Source organism: Ovis aries, chromosome 18 (genome assembly GCF_016772045.2).
Source record: "Ovis aries strain OAR_USU_Benz2616 breed Rambouillet chromosome 18, ARS-UI_Ramb_v3.0, whole genome shotgun sequence".
NCBI lineage: Eukaryota > Metazoa > Chordata > Mammalia > Artiodactyla > Bovidae > Ovis > Ovis aries.
The window spans coordinates 9121041-9139148 of record NC_056071.1 but is presented as its reverse complement, the minus strand read 5'-3'; the positions used below and the strand labels follow the sequence as shown (position 1 = coordinate 9139148).

The window sequence follows — 18108 nt, the reverse complement described above, 5'->3', positions numbered from 1 at the left end:
ATATGACTATTCAGATTCTGTATTTTTTTTTTCTAAATTCAGCTTCATTAGTTTTTTTTGTTTTTCCAGGAATTTGTATATTTATCCTAAGTTTTTTATTTTCATACAGTTTTCATTGTCCCTTTAATTTTAGTAGAGTCAAAAGGAGTTATCTGCTCTTTTCTTTCTTTGCATTGAATCTTCACTTATTTTCTCTGTCAACATAATGAAATCTTTGCCATTTTGTTGATCTTTTCAAATGATCATTTTTGGCTTTATTGATTTTTATATTGTTTTTCTACTTTCTATTTCATTAATTTCTGCTCTAATCTTTTTATTTTCTTTTGCACATAGGCTTTACTTTTTAAAAGTAAATTTTTAAGTTGAAGGGTTATTGATCTATTAATGTAGACCTTTCTAGCTATAAAAATTCCTTAAGCATTATTTTTACTGAAATTCATAAGTTTTGGCATGTTGTGTCTTTATTTAATTTCATTAAAAGTAATTTATAGTTTCTCATTTCTTTTTTGGCATGTTATTTAGGAATGTGCTATTTTGATTTTCACATATTTATGAGTTTCCTCCATTTCTTTCTCTTATTGACTTAAATTTTACTCCACTTTGGTTATAAGATCATAAACCTTTATTTTTTTGGAACTAAATACATATTAATAGAAAACAAAATACAAAAAATTCTCTTCAGCAAACAGAAATATTTAATCCTTTGTCAACAAATCAGAAGTTGCTTCGTCCTCAGAGTGCAGTTTTTGATGCCTGTGTTTACACTTAAGATATGTTTCACAGACTGTTCATTAAACTGCTATTGCAAAGCAGGAGGAAGAAGGGACCATCTCAGGAGAAAAAGATGCTGGAAAAGCCACACCTCAGAATCATCTGGAAATTGAACACTTTCTATCTTACCACTTTTCACTTCCAATTATTTTCATTTATTTACCACAATCTGCCCTTTCAGGGGATAGAACTGTTAATAGAGGTGCAATCCCCCAAATAATCTTTCTTTCCCACCATGCATGCAAGAGCCCAAAACTTTCTCCGTGAAATCCACACACCCATTTCTAGAAACGTCAGCTGGAATGATCCGTCTGTCCCCCAGAAATTTCTCCTTTCTCCCAATAGACTGAGCAACCAAGTTCTCTGAATCCCCTGAACCTCAAAATTCCAGGTATCACAGCCAGTGCCAGGAGAAAAACCTGAAAGATGAGAGCAGAGAAGGCTCTCTGCCAGTGCTAGGTTTCCTCTTCTCAACAATAAAAATCCTAGTTCTCTGCAATCACAGAAACAGAAAGACATTTGCCAGCACGACCCTGCCCCATTTCCTAATTCCCACCCCTGCATTCTTACCCTGATAGAGTCCCTTCCACTCAGTGACCCTTGCAGCATTGTCCCTACGGAGGGCGCCCAGCAAACATCCTCCTCCCGAGTGCAGCCCCAGTGAAGCAAGGTCGCCTTGGCGCCAGAGACTGGAAACAGCCACAGGAGGACACAGCAGTTATCTCTGTGATTGCAGATTTCATGTTCATTCCCATCACCACCCTTCTTCTCCCTGTCCTTTCACACTAGAGAAGGACTGAGAAGAGGGTGGTGGGCTCGGGACATTTGTGGGTCTTTCACAGTCAGGCAGTGATTTCATCCGTCTGTCCTAAGACTTGCGGTCTTGTGCCCTTTGCACGCACCAGCCCATTACATCAAATATACAAATCAAGTTTCCTCATTTTCTTGTGTGACTCCGGTCACCAGCAGGAGGTTGCAGGCCATGAACTGCACGCTCAGCACATTGCTCATCTGGCGGGTGCAGACGCCCAGGAGCTCTCTGGATGAGCCGTCTGCGGGCGTGCGGCTGTGCGTGCCCTTGATGTCCCAGACACGCACTGAGTTGTCCATGGATGCTGACGCAATCAGGCTGCTGTCCAGGCTGAAGGTGAGGCTGGTGATGTTGTCGGTGTGGCCCTGCAGCTCTTTGTAGAGGGTCCCGGATGCCAGGTCTCACAGCTTCAGCCGCTGGTCCTCGCCTGCAGACACTAGGTACTTACCATTGGAGGAAAAGGCCAGGGAGTGCACGGGGCCGCGGTGGCCGGTGAAGAGCCTCACCGAGTTCCCCTGCTGGGTTCTCCACAGCCGCACCGTCTTGTCGGTCGAGCCCGTGGCTAAGTAGTTTGAATTGGGGTGGAACTTGACGCAGTCCACGTCCGCCACGTGCCCGATGCAGATTCGCAGTGGGTACGTCCGATCAAACGACCAGAGGCGGGCCGTGCGGTCGTGGCACCCGCTGGCGAAGTACAGGCTGTGCGGGCTGATGTCCAGGTCCCACACGGGGCAGGCGTGGCCCTGGTACTGCACAGTGTTGGTGAAGCTGCCCAGGTCCCAATACCTAATGGATGTGTCTTCAGAGCAGAAGAGCAGCGCTGAGCTGTCCGGAAGGAACCTGGTGCCGTACCCCAGCCCACAGTGTCCCCGAAGGACTTTCATCTCCAGAGCTGCGCTGTCGTTCTCATCCTCCTCCGGGACATCACGAGCCAAGTGCATGTGAGACGCGTCGACTTGAGGCGGTTCGGATTTTAACTTCTTGGAACACGGACTCCACAGTTTTATACAGGAGTTGTCAAAGCCCGCGGCAAGCAGCCTGCTGTCCGGGGAGACCTCCGCCGTGTTCAGCAGCTGCTTCGTGTTGTAGAAAGCGTAGAAGCAGATCGTGGTGAGGGACGGGGGGCTGTCCCGGACGCTCTTGATGCTCTCCCGCAGGGCCTCCAGCGCCTCCTCGTTCTGCAGGGCAGGTTTCGGCATGTCAGTGGGCTCTAGGCTGGGGCCCTCACCGCCGGAGGAGCCACCGCTGGCGTAGAGCTGGTAGTCCATCCTCTCAGCGGGCCACAAACTGGGTACGATGTGCCAGGTGAGCACTCTGCCCAGCGCAGTGCCGTCCCTCTGGAGGCGGCGGCGAAAGGAATAGCAGCTTGTCTTCCGGTCGACGTACCACGTACTTGTTGTCCAGGAAGCCCCGCAGCCGGAAGTTACACGTAAACAGGATATCCTGCCTGGTCCGCGTGGTCCGCAGCTGCACAATGACGTCATCGGCGCCGGCCTCCTCACTTCAGGGCTCTGCCGGGAGTCAGAGTGGGTGAGAAAATTTCACAGCCTTCCTACTGTACTTCATATTGCTGGGGCTCTCCCTCGCAAGAGGCTGCAGACACTGTGAAGGTACAGCCAGATTCTGATTGGGCTGCGAGGCTGGCTGCCGTCTCCTGGGCTTTCAGCAACCGGCGCAGTCCCTGCTTCAGCCGGCAGGACAAGACGCGGCCGTCTGGATCTGCTCCGTGTCACTTGTGTCATGACTGAACATCCCAGGTGGCTCCTGGCTTCCCCCACTGCAGCCGCCGCTGCCAGGGTTTCGCCATGCCGCGTGCCCCTCAGCCCCTGCAGGGTCTCCAGGGCAGCTGAGAGATGACTGACTGAGGTGGCTAGCTGACTCAGAGCCCCCTCGGGCTGAGCCAGGTCCTCATAAACATTTATAAGTCTTTCAGTTCTGTTAAATATATTGAATTTTGTTCTATGGCCTATCCTGGAGAATTCTCTTTGTGCACTTGAGAAGAGTATATATTCTACTGTTTGAAGTGTTCTATAGAGCTCCGTTAGGTCAATTTAGTTTACAGTGTGTTCAGGCCTTCCATTTCCTATTTATCTTCTTACTGTGATGTTTTTCTATATCTTGGCGTTTATCCTGCTTAGGGTCCTTTAAGCTTCATGGATGTGTGGATTAATTTTTTTCATCACGTGTAGACATTTCAATTATTATTTCTTTAAATATTTTTTTCCTCTTTTTCTCGTTGTTCTCTTTTGTTACAGTCTTTGTTTTAAAGAAAGTCTGTTTTGTTTGATATGAGTATTGCTACCCCAGCTTTCCATTTCCATGGAATGTATTTTTCCATCCCATCATTTTCACAATTTTTATTTGTGTCTTTAAATCGTTGAGTCATGTGTAGGCAGCATTTAGATAGGTCTTCTTTTTCTGTCCATTCAGCTACCCTGTGTCTTTTGATTGCAGCATTTAGTCTATTTACATTTAAACAAGTCTGGTGCCTCTAGTCAAGGCTATGGTTTTTCCAGTGGTCATGTATGGATGTGAGAGTTGGACTGTGAAGAAGGCTGAGCACCGAAGAATTGATGCTTTTGAACTGTGGTGTTGGAGAAGACTCTTGAGAGTCCCTTGGACTGCAAGGAGATCCAACCAATCCATTCTAAAGGAGATCAGCCCTGGGTGTTCTTTGGAAGGAATGATGCTAAAGCTGAAGCTCCAGTACTTTGGCCACCTCATGTGAAGAGCTGACTCATTGGAAAAGACTCTGATGCTGGGAGGGAATGGGGGGCAGGAAGAGAAGGGGACGACAGAGGATGAGATGGCTGGATGGCATCACCGACTGGATAGACCTGAGTTTGAGTGAACTCCGGTGGTGATGGACAGGGAGGCCTGGCGTGCTGCAATTCATGGGGTTGCAAAGAGTCAGACATGACTGAGTGACTGAACTGAGCTGAACTGTACTTATTGTTACATTGTTAATTGTTTTGCATATATTGGTGAGCCTACTGATTTTCCACATTTCTCTGCATCTTTTTATTTTTCTTCATTTTTTTTCCTATTACTCAGATTTCATAAGCTCTGTTGATTTATCTTCAAGTTCACTAATTCTTTCATCTGCCAATTCAAATCTGCTAGTAGATCCCTCTAAGGAATGTTTCTTTCAGTTGTATTTTTCAGCTCCAAATTGCTATCGTTTCTACATTATTTCTGTGCTGTGCTGTGCATAGTCTCTCAGCCGTGCCCTACTCTTTTTGACCCCATGGACTGTAGCCCTCCAGGCACGTCTATCCACGGGGATTCTCCAGGCAAGAATACCGAACTGGGTTGCCATGCCCTCCTCCAGAGGACCTTACCAACCCAGGGGTCGAACCCAGGTTTCCTGTGTTGTATACAGATTCTTTTACTGTCTGAGCCACCCAGGAAGCCCAAGATACTGGAGTGGGTAGCCTCTTCCTTCTCCAGGGCATCTTCCCAACCCAGGAATTGAAACATGGTCTTCTGCATTACAGGTGGATTCTTTACCTGCTGAGCTACTAGGGAAGCCAATATTTTTTCTATTTCTGTATTAATATTTTCCTTTGCTGGAATATTGTCATCTCATGGTTTTTACTTCTTTTAGCATCGTTCTTTTTAGTTTGTGAGATATATTTATAGTGGCCATATTGAAGTTTTTGTCTGTTACAGCTCACATCTGGTTGATCTCACAGAGTATATTTTTCCATTGTTTAGTTGCTTTTTTCTGTGTACGTGTCAGAAGTTCCTATTTAATTGCATGATATACCTATAACTACATCTGTACATATCTATATACATCGCATATTGATAAAATTGCTCTGGTATAACACTGACACAGTTTCTACATTTTTTAATATCCAGTCTCCCCAATATATATATCAAATGTGTTTATATATATGTATAATATATATGTGTTCAGTTCAATCACTCAGTTGTGTCTGACTCTTTGCAACCCCATGAATCACAGCACGCCAGGCCTCCCCGTCCATCACCAACTCTTGGGGTTCACCAAAACTCATGTGCATCGAGTCAGTGATGCCATCCAGCCATCTCATCCTTGGTTGACCCCTTCTCCTCCTGCCCCCAATCCCTCCCAGCATCAGAGTCTTTTCCAATGAGTCAGCTCTTCGCATGAGGTGGCCAAAGGACTGGAGCTTCAGCTTTAGCATCATTCCTTCCAAAGAAATCCCAGGGCTGATCTCCTTCAGAATGGACTGGTTGGATCTCCTTGCAGTCCAAGGGACTCTCAAGAGTCTTCTCCAACACTGCCATTCAAAAGCATCAATTCTTCAGCACTCAGATTTCTCACAGTCCAACTCTCACATCCATACATGGCCACAGGAAGAACCATAGCCTTGACTAGACAGACCTTAGTCGGCAAAGTAATGTCTCTGCTTTTGAATATGCTATCTAGGTTGCTCATAACTTTTCTTCCAAGGATTAAGCGTCTTTTAATTTCATGGCTGCAGTCACCATCTGCAGTGATTTTGGAGCCCCCCCACCCCAAAATAAAGTCTGACACTGTTTCCACTGTTTCCCCATCTATTTCCCATGAAGTGATGGGACTGGATGCCATGGTCTTTGTTTTCTGAATGTTGGGCTTTAAGCCAACTTTTTCACTCTCATCTTTCACTTTCATCAAGAGGCTTTTTAGCTCCTCTTCACTTTCTGTCATAAGGGTGGTGTCATCTGCATATCTGAGGTTATTGATATTTCTCCCGGCAATCTTGATTCCAGCTTATGTTTCTTCCAGTCCAGCTTTTCTCATGATGTACTCTGCATATAAGTTAAATAAGCAGGGTGACAATATACAGCCTTGATGTACTCTATCCCTATTTGGAACCAGTCTGTCGTTCCATGTCCAGTTCTAACTGTTGCTTCCTGACCTGCACATAGGTTTCTCAAGAGGCAGGTCAGGTGGTCTGATATTCCCATCTCTCAGAATTTTCCACAGTTTATTGTGATCCACACAGTTAAAGGCTTTGGCATAGTCAATAAAGCAGAAATAGATGTTTTATGGAACCCTCTTGCTTTTTTGATGATCCAGTGGATGTTGGCAATTTGATCTCTGGTTCCTCTGCCTTTTCTAAAACCAGCTTGAACATCAGCAAGTTCGTTGTTCAGTATTGCTGAAGCCTGGCTTGGAGAATTTTGAGCATTACTTTACTAGCATGTGAGATGAGTACAATTGTGTGGTAGTTTGAGCCTTCTTTGGCATTGCCTTTCTTTGGGATTGGAATGAAAACAGACCTTTTCCAGTCCTGTGGCCACTACTGGGTTTTCCAAATGTGCTGGCGTATTGAGTGCAGCACTTTCACAGCATCATCTTTCGGGATTTGAAACAGCTCCACTGGAATTCCATCACCTCCACTAGCTTTGTTCATAGTGATGCTTTCTAATGCCCACTTGACTTCACATTCCAGGATGTCTGGCTCTAGATGAGTGATCACACCATCGTGATTATCTGGGTTGTGAAGATCTTTTTTGTACAGTTCTTCTGTGTATTCTTGCCACCTCTTGTTAACAACTTCTGCTTCTGTTAGGTCCATATCATTTCTGTCCTTTATCGAGCCCATCTTTGCATGAAATGTTCCCTTGGTATCTCTAATTTTCTTAAAGAGATCTCTAGTCTTTCCCATTCTGTTGTTTTCCTCTATTTCTTTGCATTGATCACTGAGGAAGTCTTTCTTATCTCTTCTTGCTATTCTTTGGAACTCTGCATTCAGATGCTTATATCTTTGCTTTTCTCCTTTGCTTTTTGCCTCTCTTCTTTTCACAGCTATTTGTAAGGCCTCCCCAGACAGCCATCTTGCTTTTTGCATTTGTTTTCCATGGGGATGGTCTTGATCCCTGTCTCCTGTACAGTGTCACTAACCTCATTCGATAGTTCATCAGGCACTCTATCTATCAGATCTAGGCCCTTAAATCTATTTCTCACTTCCACTGTATAATCATAAGGGATTTGATTTAGGTGATACCTGAATGGTCTAGTGGTTTTCCCTACTTTCTTCAATTTGAGTCTGAATTTGGTAATAAGGAGTTCATGATCTGAGCCACAGTCAGCTCCTGGTCTTGTTTTTGTTGACTGTATAGAGCTTCTCCATGTTTGGCTGCAAATAATATAATCAGTCTGATTTCAGTGTTGACCATCTGGTGATGTCCATGTGTAGAGTCTTCTCTTGTGTTGTTGGAAGAGGGTGTTTGCTATGACCGGTGCATTTTCTTGGCAAAACTCTATTAGTCTTTGCCCTGCTTCATTCCGTATTCCAAGGCCAAATTTGCCTGTTACTCCAGGTGTTTCTTGACTTCCTACTTTTCCATTCCAGTCCCCTATAATGAAAAGGATGTCTTAAGAGTTGCGAATTCAGTCCCTGGGTCAGGAAGATCCCCTGGAGAAGGGTATGGCAACCCTCTCCATTATTTTTGCCTGGAGAATCCCATGGACAGAGAAGCCTGGTAGGCTACAGTCCATGGGGTCACACAGAGTTGGACACATTGATTGAAGTGGCTTAACACATATATATTTATAAATGTGTATGTGTGTGTGTATGTGTATATATATGTGCATGTGTACATTTCATATATATTTTTGGGGAACTAGATATTAAAAAAAACTAGCAATTGTGTGAATGTTCTACTATAGAAATTTTATCAACTTATATTTAATGTTGTAGAAACTTTGTATGTTCCCCTTTCCACTCTCTGGGACTTGTTTTTGCTATTGGTTCCTTACTTTGTTTACTGACTAGCAAGATTATTTTAGCAAAGTATATTTCACCCCCATAATGTGAGCCACTGTCATTGCCACATGAAGGTGAAGTCTTCATGAGCACTGTCATCCTGGAATGATGATTTTTGTTTGTTTATTGTAATAACATCTAGCTCTTCGGCTCCGCTAATTTCTGACTTATTTCTCCATCATCAAAAATGACCTGAGGCATAAATTTCTTACAGAACGATTCACTGAAATTCAGGCTTCTTTACAAGGACAGTTTTCAAGGTCTTCATTTGAAATTGTTTTGGTCTCTTTCCCTGATTTTTTTATTTTTTATTTTTTCTGGAAACTTAGTCAAATAATAGTACACCTTATATTTCTAAGCAATCTACCAGTTTCTTTTTAATTACTTTCATCACACTTCCATTGTTTTGAAAATTCCTTTGGGTTCAATTCCCCACACTCTGTTTCAATTAAGTCAGTTGCTTGGGAAGAGATTCAGAGCTTTCTGTTTTATGGACTGCATTTACCCTGAGGCAAAATATCTGAGTTAGGGCTCTGAAGTTGGGGGTGGGGACAAAGGTATATTTCTCTCTGAGAGTTACTCATTATAAAGTAGGCATTCAACTGGGGATGAAGGGATGTAGATCAGGTTATAACCTCTGGTTTCTCTACTTGCTTCTTAAATGCAGGACAAACAGACTGAAGTATGGGTGATCTGGGCCCCAACAGTCACTTAAAATAGAGCCTCCATCCCACAAGGAGAGACTGGACTTAAGAACTGACTCCTGACTGAATTTCACTGGAACATAATGTCTGCAACAGATAACCTAAGCATGATTAGAAATCTTGATGTCCTCTCCTAGAAAGATACGGTAGCCCTTTAACTGAGAGCAGTTGAAAAGGAATCCTTCCACATGTTAAGGTGCACGAATCTGGTATGGAATTTCCAAAGCACCGAGCTGGCGGGCCAAGTTTGAATGCCCCAGACTCACTTAAAACATTTTAGTTTTAGTTCAGTTCAGTTCAGTCGCTCAGTGGTGTCCGACTCTGCGACCCCATGAATAGCAGCACGCCAGACCTCCCTGTCCATGACCATCTCCCGGAGTTCACTCAGACTCATGTCCATCGAGTCTGTGATGCCATCCAGCCATCTCATCCTCGGTCGTCCCTTTCTCCTCCTGCCCCCAATCCCTCCCAGCATCAGAGTCTTTTCCAGTGAGTCAACTCTTCACATGAGGTGCCAAAGTACTGGAGCTTCAGCTTTAGCATCATTCCTTCCAAAGAAATCCCAGGGCTGATCTCCTTCAGAATGGACTGGTTGGATCTCCTTGCAGTCCAAGGGACTCTCAAGAGTCTTCTCCAACACCACAGCTCAAAAGCATCAATTCTTCGGTGCTCAGCCTTCTTCACAGTCCAACTCTCACATCCATACATGACCACAGGAAAAACAGTAGCCTTGACTAGATGGACCTTAGTCGGCAATGTAATGGCTCTGCTTTTGAATATGCTATCTAGGTTGCTCATAACTTTTCTTCCAAGGAGTAAGCATCTTTTAATTTCATGGCTGCAGTCACCATCTGCAGTGATTTTGTAGCCCCCCCCCCCCCACCAAAATAAAGTCTGACACTGTTTCCACTGTTTCCCATCTATTTCCCATGAAGTTAAGGGACCGGATGCCATGATCTTTGTTTTCTGAATGTTGAGCTTTAACCCAACCTTTTCACTCTCATCTTTCACCTTCATCAAGAGGCTTTTTAGCTCCTCTTCACTTTCTGCCATAAGGGTGGTGTCATCTGCATACCTGAGGTTATTGATATTTCTCCTGGCAATCTGGATTCCAGCTTGTGTTTCTTCCAGCCCAGTGTTTCTCATGATGTACTCTGCATAGAAGTTAAATAAGCAGGGTGACAATATACAGCCTTGATGTAGTCCTTTTCCTATTTGGAACCAGTCTGTTGTTCCATGTCCAGTTCTAACTGTTGTTTCCTGACCTGCATACAGATTTCTCAAGAGGCAGGTCAGGTGGTCTGTATTCCCATCTCTTTCAGAATTTTCCAGTTTATTGTTATCCACACAGTCAAAGGCTTTGACATAGTCAATAAAGCAGAAATAGATGTTTTTCTGGAACTCTCTTGCTCTTTTGATGATCCAGTGGATGTTGGTAATTTGATCTCTGGTTCCTCTGCCTTTTCTAAAACCAGCTTGAACATCAGGGAGTTCACAGTTCACGTATTGCTGAAGCCTGGCTTGGAGAATTTTGAGCATTACTTTACTAGCATGTGAGATGAGCGCATTTGTGTGGTAGTTTACGCATTCTTTTGCATTGCTTTTCTTTGGGATTGGAATGAAAACTGACCTTTTCGAGTCCTGTGGCCACTGCTGAGTTTTCCAAATGTGCTGGCATATTGAGTGCAGCACTTTCACAGCATCATCTTTCAGGATTTGAAACAGCTCAACTGGAATTCCATCACCTCCACTAGCTTTGTTCATAGTGATGCTTTCTGAGGCCCACTTGACTTCACATTCCAAGATGTCCAGCTCTAGATTAGTGATCACATCATCATGATTATCTGGGTCGTGAAGATCTTTTTGTACAGTTCTTCCATGTATTCTTTCCACCTCTTCTTAATATCTTCTGCTTCTGTTAGGTCCATATCATTTCTGTCCTTTATCAAGCCCATCTTTGCATGAAATGTTCCCTTGGTATCTCTAATTTTCTTGAAGAGATCTCTAGTCTTTCCCATTCTGTTGTTTTCCTCTATTTCTTTACATTGATCACTGAAGAAGGGTTTCTTATCTCTTCTTGCTATTCTTTGGAACTCTGCATTCAGATGCTTATATCTTTCCTTTTCTCCTTTGCTTTTTGCCTCTCTTTTCACAGCTATTTGTAAGGCCTCCCCAGACAGCCATTTTGCTTTTTTTGCATTTCTTTTCCCTGGGGATGGTCTTGATCCCTGTCTCCTGTGCAATGTCACGAACCTCATTCCATAGTTCATCAGGCACTCTTATCTATCAGGTCTAGGCCCTTAAATCTATTTCTCACTTCCACTGTATAATCATTTTTTAGGTTATACCTGAATGGTCTTGCGGTTTCCCTTACTTTTTTCAATTTGAGTCTGAATTTGGTAATAAGGAGTTCATGATCTGAGCCACAGTCAGCTCCTGGTCTTGTTTTTGCTGACTGTATAGAGCTTCTCCATCTTTGGCTGCAAATAATATAATCAATCTGATTTCAGTGTTGACCATCTGGTGATGTCCATGTGTAGAGTCTTCTCTTGTGTTGTTGGAAGAGGGTGTTTGCTATGACCGGTGCATTTTCTTGGCAAAACTCTATTAGTCTTTGCCCTGCTTCATTCCACATTCCTAGGCCAAATTTGCCTGTTACTCCAGGTGTTTCTTGACTTCCTACTTTTCCATTCCAGTCCCCTATAATGAAAAGGACATCTTTTTTGTGTGTTAGTTCTAAAAGGTCTTGTAGGTCTTCATAGCACCGTTCAACTTCAGCTTCTTCAGCGTTACTGGTTGGGGCATAGACTTGGATAACTGTGATATTGAATGGTTTGCCTTGGAGACAAACAGAGAGTTTTAGTAGATTTTCTCAATTAAATATATTTTCATTTTCTGCATATCTTTAGGGCCATTTTCTGAGAGTCTAAATTGTCATTGTTATAATTTTTACTAGTTTTATTTGAGAGTTGGTCTGTGTTAGTCCTTATGGCACTATGATAGAAGTTCATTTATCAGGACTTTTTAAAGTTGGTCTCCTAAGGTATCTTGGAGACTTTGTGGGAGATAGAAGGCTCTTACTCTGCTTTTTCGTTCAGAAGATCCAACAAAACCTAGAACTTCAATTGAGCCCAGTTGTGTATGGGCTTCAGTAGCTTGTTTTAGGGAAGTTGGAAGTGAAAACAGAGGAGACCATGTTTATGTCATAAAGTTTCAGAATCTTGCTCCCCTTTTTTCTCTGAAATAGCTTCACTGTATAGAAGAACAAAATACCCAACAGTATTAATGTAAGCAAACTTTTCCAAAAATATTTAGTTTGTTCTATTAAAATTGGTACCATGGTAAGGAGTAAAATCCAACTCGTTATCTTCAGACCCTATGTCTAATTCTATGAACATCCTTTATGGTGCACATACTCTGCTTGAATAATTTCATGGCTCTTTCTTTTTGACCTTTGGCTGTATTAAACAAAGCAGTCACACGATTTATAAATAAGAAATGTAAAAAATATATAATGATTAAAAATTTAAATATATAACAACCTTTTATAATAAAAATTAATGTTTTGATAATTTGATCTCAAAATGTACTGATTAAATGCATTTTATATCTAAGAAATACAGAAAAATCTAATATATGTCTGAAATTAAGATATTCATAAAATGAACTCTATATTATACACATGCATTAATGCATCTTAGTGAATTCTTCAATATATTTAGTAATTGGATCTCATTGTTAGCAAACATTATCAGTGATATTTTCCATAATTGTTTGTAAAAACATTTATATTTGCTGTTTGAAGCAATCCTCATTATCTTTTTCTATGAAGATGAATTTAGAATAATTTTTGTGCATTCAAATTTTGTTCGTCAATTTCTTAATCATTGATACTGATGGTGTTTTCTCTTTCTGTCAAAAGTGTGGATTTTGTCAAGGACTTAACATAAATACTGACATTAGACAGATATAGACCGGTAAACATATGTGACTAGATGAATAAAACTTTCAGTTGAAGTTTTATTACACTCTGGGCTATTTGTGAATGTTTTCAAGTCTATATATTGTCACCCTGCTTATTTAATGCATATGCAGAGTACATCATGAGAAAAGCTGGGCTGGAAGAAGCACAAGCTGGAATCAAGATTGCTGGGAGAAATATCAATAACCTCAGATATGCAGATGACACCACCCTTAGGGCAGAAAGTGAAGAACTAAAGAGCCTCTTGATGAAAGTGAAAGTGGAGAGTGAAAAAGTTGGCTTAAAGCTCAACATTCAGAAAACGAAGATCATGGCATCCAGTCCCATTACTTCATGGGAAATAGATGGGGAAACAGTGGAAACAGTGTCAGACTTTATTTTTGGGGGGCTCCAAAATCACTGCAGATGGTGACTGCAGCCATGAAATTAAATGATGCTTACTCCTTGGAAGGAAAGTTATGACTAACCTAGACAGCATATTAAAAAGCAGAGGCATTGCTTTGCCAACAAAGGTCTGTCTAGTCAAGGCTATGGTTTTTCCAGTGGTCACGTATGGGTGTGAGAGTTGGACTATAAAGAAAGCTAAGCGCTGAAGAGTTGCTGCTTTTGAACTGTGGTGTTGGAGAAGCCTCTTGAGAGTCCCTTGGACTGCAAGGAGATCCAACCAGTCCATCCTAAAGGAAATCAGTCCTGGGTGTTCATTGGAAGGACTGATGTTGACACTGAAACTCTAATACTTTGGCCACCTATTGCAAAGAGCTGACTCATTGGAAAAGACCCTGATGCTGAGAAAGATTGAGGGCAGGAGGAGAAGGGGATGACAGAGGATGAGATGGTTGGATGGCATCAGAGACTCAATGGACATGGGTTTGGGTAAACTCTGGGAGTTGATGATGGACAGGGAGGCCTGGCATTCTGCAGTTCATGGGGTCACAAAGAGTTGGACATGACTGAGCGACTGAACTGAACTGAAAATGTCTTATATATTTTGGTATTCCCAGGGACTAGACCATAATAGGCATTCAATAGACATTAAAACACACATTAATTGACCACTTCATAATTTATAACTTGCCTCTACAGTTTTAACTTATCTGTGTAATTAATTGATATCACTTATAAAACAAATGCATTATCAGTGAAAGAACCTTTTGAAAAAACAAGTGTTTTGTGTATATATATTTGGATATATATAAAGTGAGACAAACATTACCCAAGTTTACACAATCCACAAATGAACAGTGATTGATATGGTATGAATTTGTACATTTCTATGTATATATATTTATTTTTTATCAAAAATCTTAAGAATAGACATAAAATAGCTTGTCATGACTATATCACAGTAGCAGTCATTTATTGTAGGCTCATTAAGTAGTTTTTAGTTCTCTATAATGAAGTAGTTTTCTCTATTAAAAAAGTTTGTAGTTTTTTCTATAACAAAAAATACTGAGATAAACATTTATAGATATCTTTATATCTTGAATATTTATTGATGAAAAGATCTTAGAAGTGGGATAAAATGTCATAGTAAAAGACTCCTCTAGGACTACTAAGGGCTATTATCAAATTTCTATGGCTCTTGAATATATTTAACATAGTGTTATATGTTTCTGGTTGCTTCAGAGAAGACCATTTGAACCAGAAGTTTGAGGTTTAGTAATGTAGAGTTCATTTTTCCTAAAAATGAAGATTTGAAAAATTAGAGTCATCTTAAAACAAAATGGTCTTCTTCAAGATGTGAGTTTCATTACTCTCATCTATATGCTTTACACTAATCCTGGTGAGTTTATCCTCCTGTTGCCTCCTCTCACTCCTGTACAACGCCTTGCCTCCAGACCCCTGCTTGGTGCATGGTAAGCTATTGCTGCTGCTGCTCTCACTAGCAGTGATGTCTGTGGAGGGTCTGCTGTGTTAAGGCATTGCACTAAGAACTTCTTCCCATATCTTGGTTCTACTTCATGAAACTGTCCTGAGCATACTCTTTTTCATCTCTCCAAGAGAGTCCGTCTGTCTGCCTCATGCTAAACATGGCAGTGCCTCACACTTTACCCCATCAATAGCATCAAATAGTATGAAATCCAGTAGATCTAACATGTATCTCCACTCTGTGTTTTCTGCTGTCTAAAAAACCCTGAGCTTTTATTGTCGTTGTGTGGACATGGTCGTTATACATCATAATCCTTCCGAACCATTATTCAGTTGTTTGTATATATTTTGTCTTGTCTGTTAATATGTATGGACATGGTATGTATTTAAACATTTTCAGTTGAGAACTTGTTTCCTTCTTGTGAGAGAACAGAGCAGTTTAATGGAATCTTCAAAGGGTAAATGGTGGGTTTCTCGTGAAAGATGAAGGACTATTCAGTACTTCTGATGAACAGAAGATAAAAAAATATTAGTATAAGTAGATTAGAGACATTTCTGATATGAATGTGAATACAGTGTTTCAGTTTGGGGAGAATTTATGTGTAAAGATTTTATATTGGAATTTGTTTTAATTGAGAATGTTGAGAGAGAATGAATGCTTATGTGCTGGTAAGAATGAGAGAGAGGGTTTTGAAACTACAGATGTATCGGATATCAGAGTTAAGATGACTTAAGTCTCAATGCTGAATTTAACAGAAATAGAGTGTAATTAACCTATCAAATTAACTCTTATAGACATAATTAACTCTCTGGGAACTAACCAAATTCTGTCAGGAGGTGATAGGGAAGTTCTCTATGAGTGATCTATGGCAGCTGAAAACCAGAAGAGAATCTTACTCATCTGAGATTCATGTAAAAACTGGGACCATGTGGAGATGTTACTCAGACACTGGGGTCAGGAATAAGAGAATTCAATGAGATTTCGCTTTCTCTACAAGGCAGGCTCCTGAGGGAAGTTCAGCTTTTGCCAAAGGTAGAAAAGCCAGCCTTTATATATTGTTCATGGGGATCTCACAGCAATGTAGTGGGGCGGTTTGCCATTCCCTCCTCCAGTGGACCACATTTTGTCAGAACTCTCCACTATGACCTGTCCGCCTTGGGTGACCCTGCATGGCATGGCTCGTAGCTTCATTGAGTTATGCAAACCCCTTCGCCATGACAAGGCAGTGCAGCCATGAAATTAGAAGGCAGTTGTTTCTTGGCAGGAAAGCTATGACAAACTTAGACAGTGTGTTAAAAACCAGAGACATATGAAACAACTGACAAACAACTAATCTCAAAAATATACGAGCAACTTATGCAGCTCAATTCCAGAAAAATAAACGACCCAATCAAAAAATGGGCCAAAGAACTAAATAGACATTTCTCCAAAGAAGACATACGGATGGCTAACAAACACATGAAAAGATGCTCAACATCACTCATTATTAGAGAAATGCAAATCAAAACCACAATGAGGTACCACTTCACACCAGTCAGAATGGCTGCAATCCAAAAATCTGCAAGCAATAAATGCTGGAGAGGGTGTGGAGAAAAGGGAACCCTCCTACACTGTTGGTGGGAATGCAAACTAGTACAACCACTATGGAAAACAGTGTGGAGATTCCTTAAAAATTGCAAATAGAACTGCCATATGACCCAGCAATCCCACTGCTGGGCATACACACCGAGGAAACCAGAATTGAAAGAGACACATGTACCCCAATGTTCATCGCAGCACTGTTGTAATAGCCAGGACATGGAAACAACCTAGATGTCCATCAGCAGATGAATGGATAAGAAAGCTGTGGTACATATACACAATGGAGTATTACTCAGCCATTAAAAAGAATACATTTGAATCAGTTCTGATGAGATGGATGAAACTGGAGCCGATTATACAGAGTGAAGTAAGTCAGAAAGAAACACACCAATACAGTATACTAACACATATATATAGAATTTAGAAAGATGGCAATGATGACCCTGTATGCAAGACAGCAAAAAAGACACAGATGTGTATAGCGGACTTTTAGACTCAGAAGGAGAGGGAGAGGGTGGGATGATTTGGGAGAATGGCATTGAAACATGTATGCTATCGTGTAAGAATCGAATCACCAGTCTTTGTCCGATGCAGGATACAGCATGCTTGGGGCTGGTGCACGGGGATGACCCAGAGGGATGTTGTGGGGAGGGAGGTGGGAGGGGGGGTTCATGTTTGGGAACGCATGTACACCCGTGGTGGATTCATGTCAATGTATGGCAAAACCAATACAGTATTGTAAAGTAAAATAAAGTTAAAAAAAAAAAAAAAACAAAGACATCACTTTGCCAATAAAGGTCCGTATAGTCAAGGCTGTGGTCTTTAGTAGTCATGTATGGATGTGAGAGCTGGACCATAAAGAAGGTAGAGCGCCAAAGAATTCAGAACTCTGGTGCTGAAGAAGATTCTTGAGTGTCCCTTGGATAGCAAGGAAATCAAACCAGTCAGTCTTAAAGGAAATCAATCCTATTTATTGGAAGGACTGATACTGAAGCTGAAGCTCCAATACTTTGGCCTCCTGATGTGAACAGCAGACTCATTGGAAAAGACCCTAATGCTGGGAAAGATTGAAGGTGGGAGGAGAAGAGGCAGATAGAGGATGAGATGGTTGGATGTTGTCAGCAGTGCAATGGACGTGAACTTTGGCAAACTCCAGGAGATAGTGAGGGACAGGGAAGCCTGGAGTGCTGCAGTCCATGGGGTCCTGAAGAGTTGAAGATGACTTGGTGATTGAACCAACAATAGATAAGCCCGCTCCTGATCAGGGGAGTCTGAGACAAAGACCGTTTATGAAGAAAATATATCTTGAACATAATAGGCACAAGTGAAAATACTTGGATAAAATCATAAGTTGTTAGTCTTGGGAATATTTATGTTTAGGATTGAGTTTTCCAAATGAGGTAGATATGTCCCAGAGTTGTTAAGTGACAAGTCCAGAGTAACAAAGCTAGTGTCAAAAAACCCAAAGAGAAATTTCAGGTTTCTTGACAGTCCTTCACCTTGATGTTACAGTGTTAACTCTAATCTCTATTAGGACTGTCATTTGTCAGTCAGGGAATAAAAGACTCTCAGTCCGCCAGATCATCCACATCTGTGCCCAGTCTTCTCTACTGTGCCAACAACGTCCAGGTTAAGGTTCATTCACT

General features: G+C 41.7%; 1 protein-coding gene across 1 annotated transcript in view; it reads right to left on the bottom strand.

The window, feature by feature from the left end:
• Positions 1 to 565: 565 nt before the first annotated feature.
• Positions 566 to 18108, bottom strand: part of LOC101112928 (TAF5-like RNA polymerase II p300/CBP-associated factor-associated factor 65 kDa subunit 5L) — a 137048-nt gene continuing 119505 nt past the window's right edge. Inside the window, 4 exon segments of the mRNA XM_042235695.2 lie at positions 566 to 2931; positions 2933 to 3081; positions 3084 to 3137; positions 3140 to 3301. Coding sequence (XP_042091629.1) covers positions 1699 to 2931; positions 2933 to 3081; positions 3084 to 3137; positions 3140 to 3301 — 1598 coding nt within the window. The 3' untranslated portion in view covers positions 566 to 1698.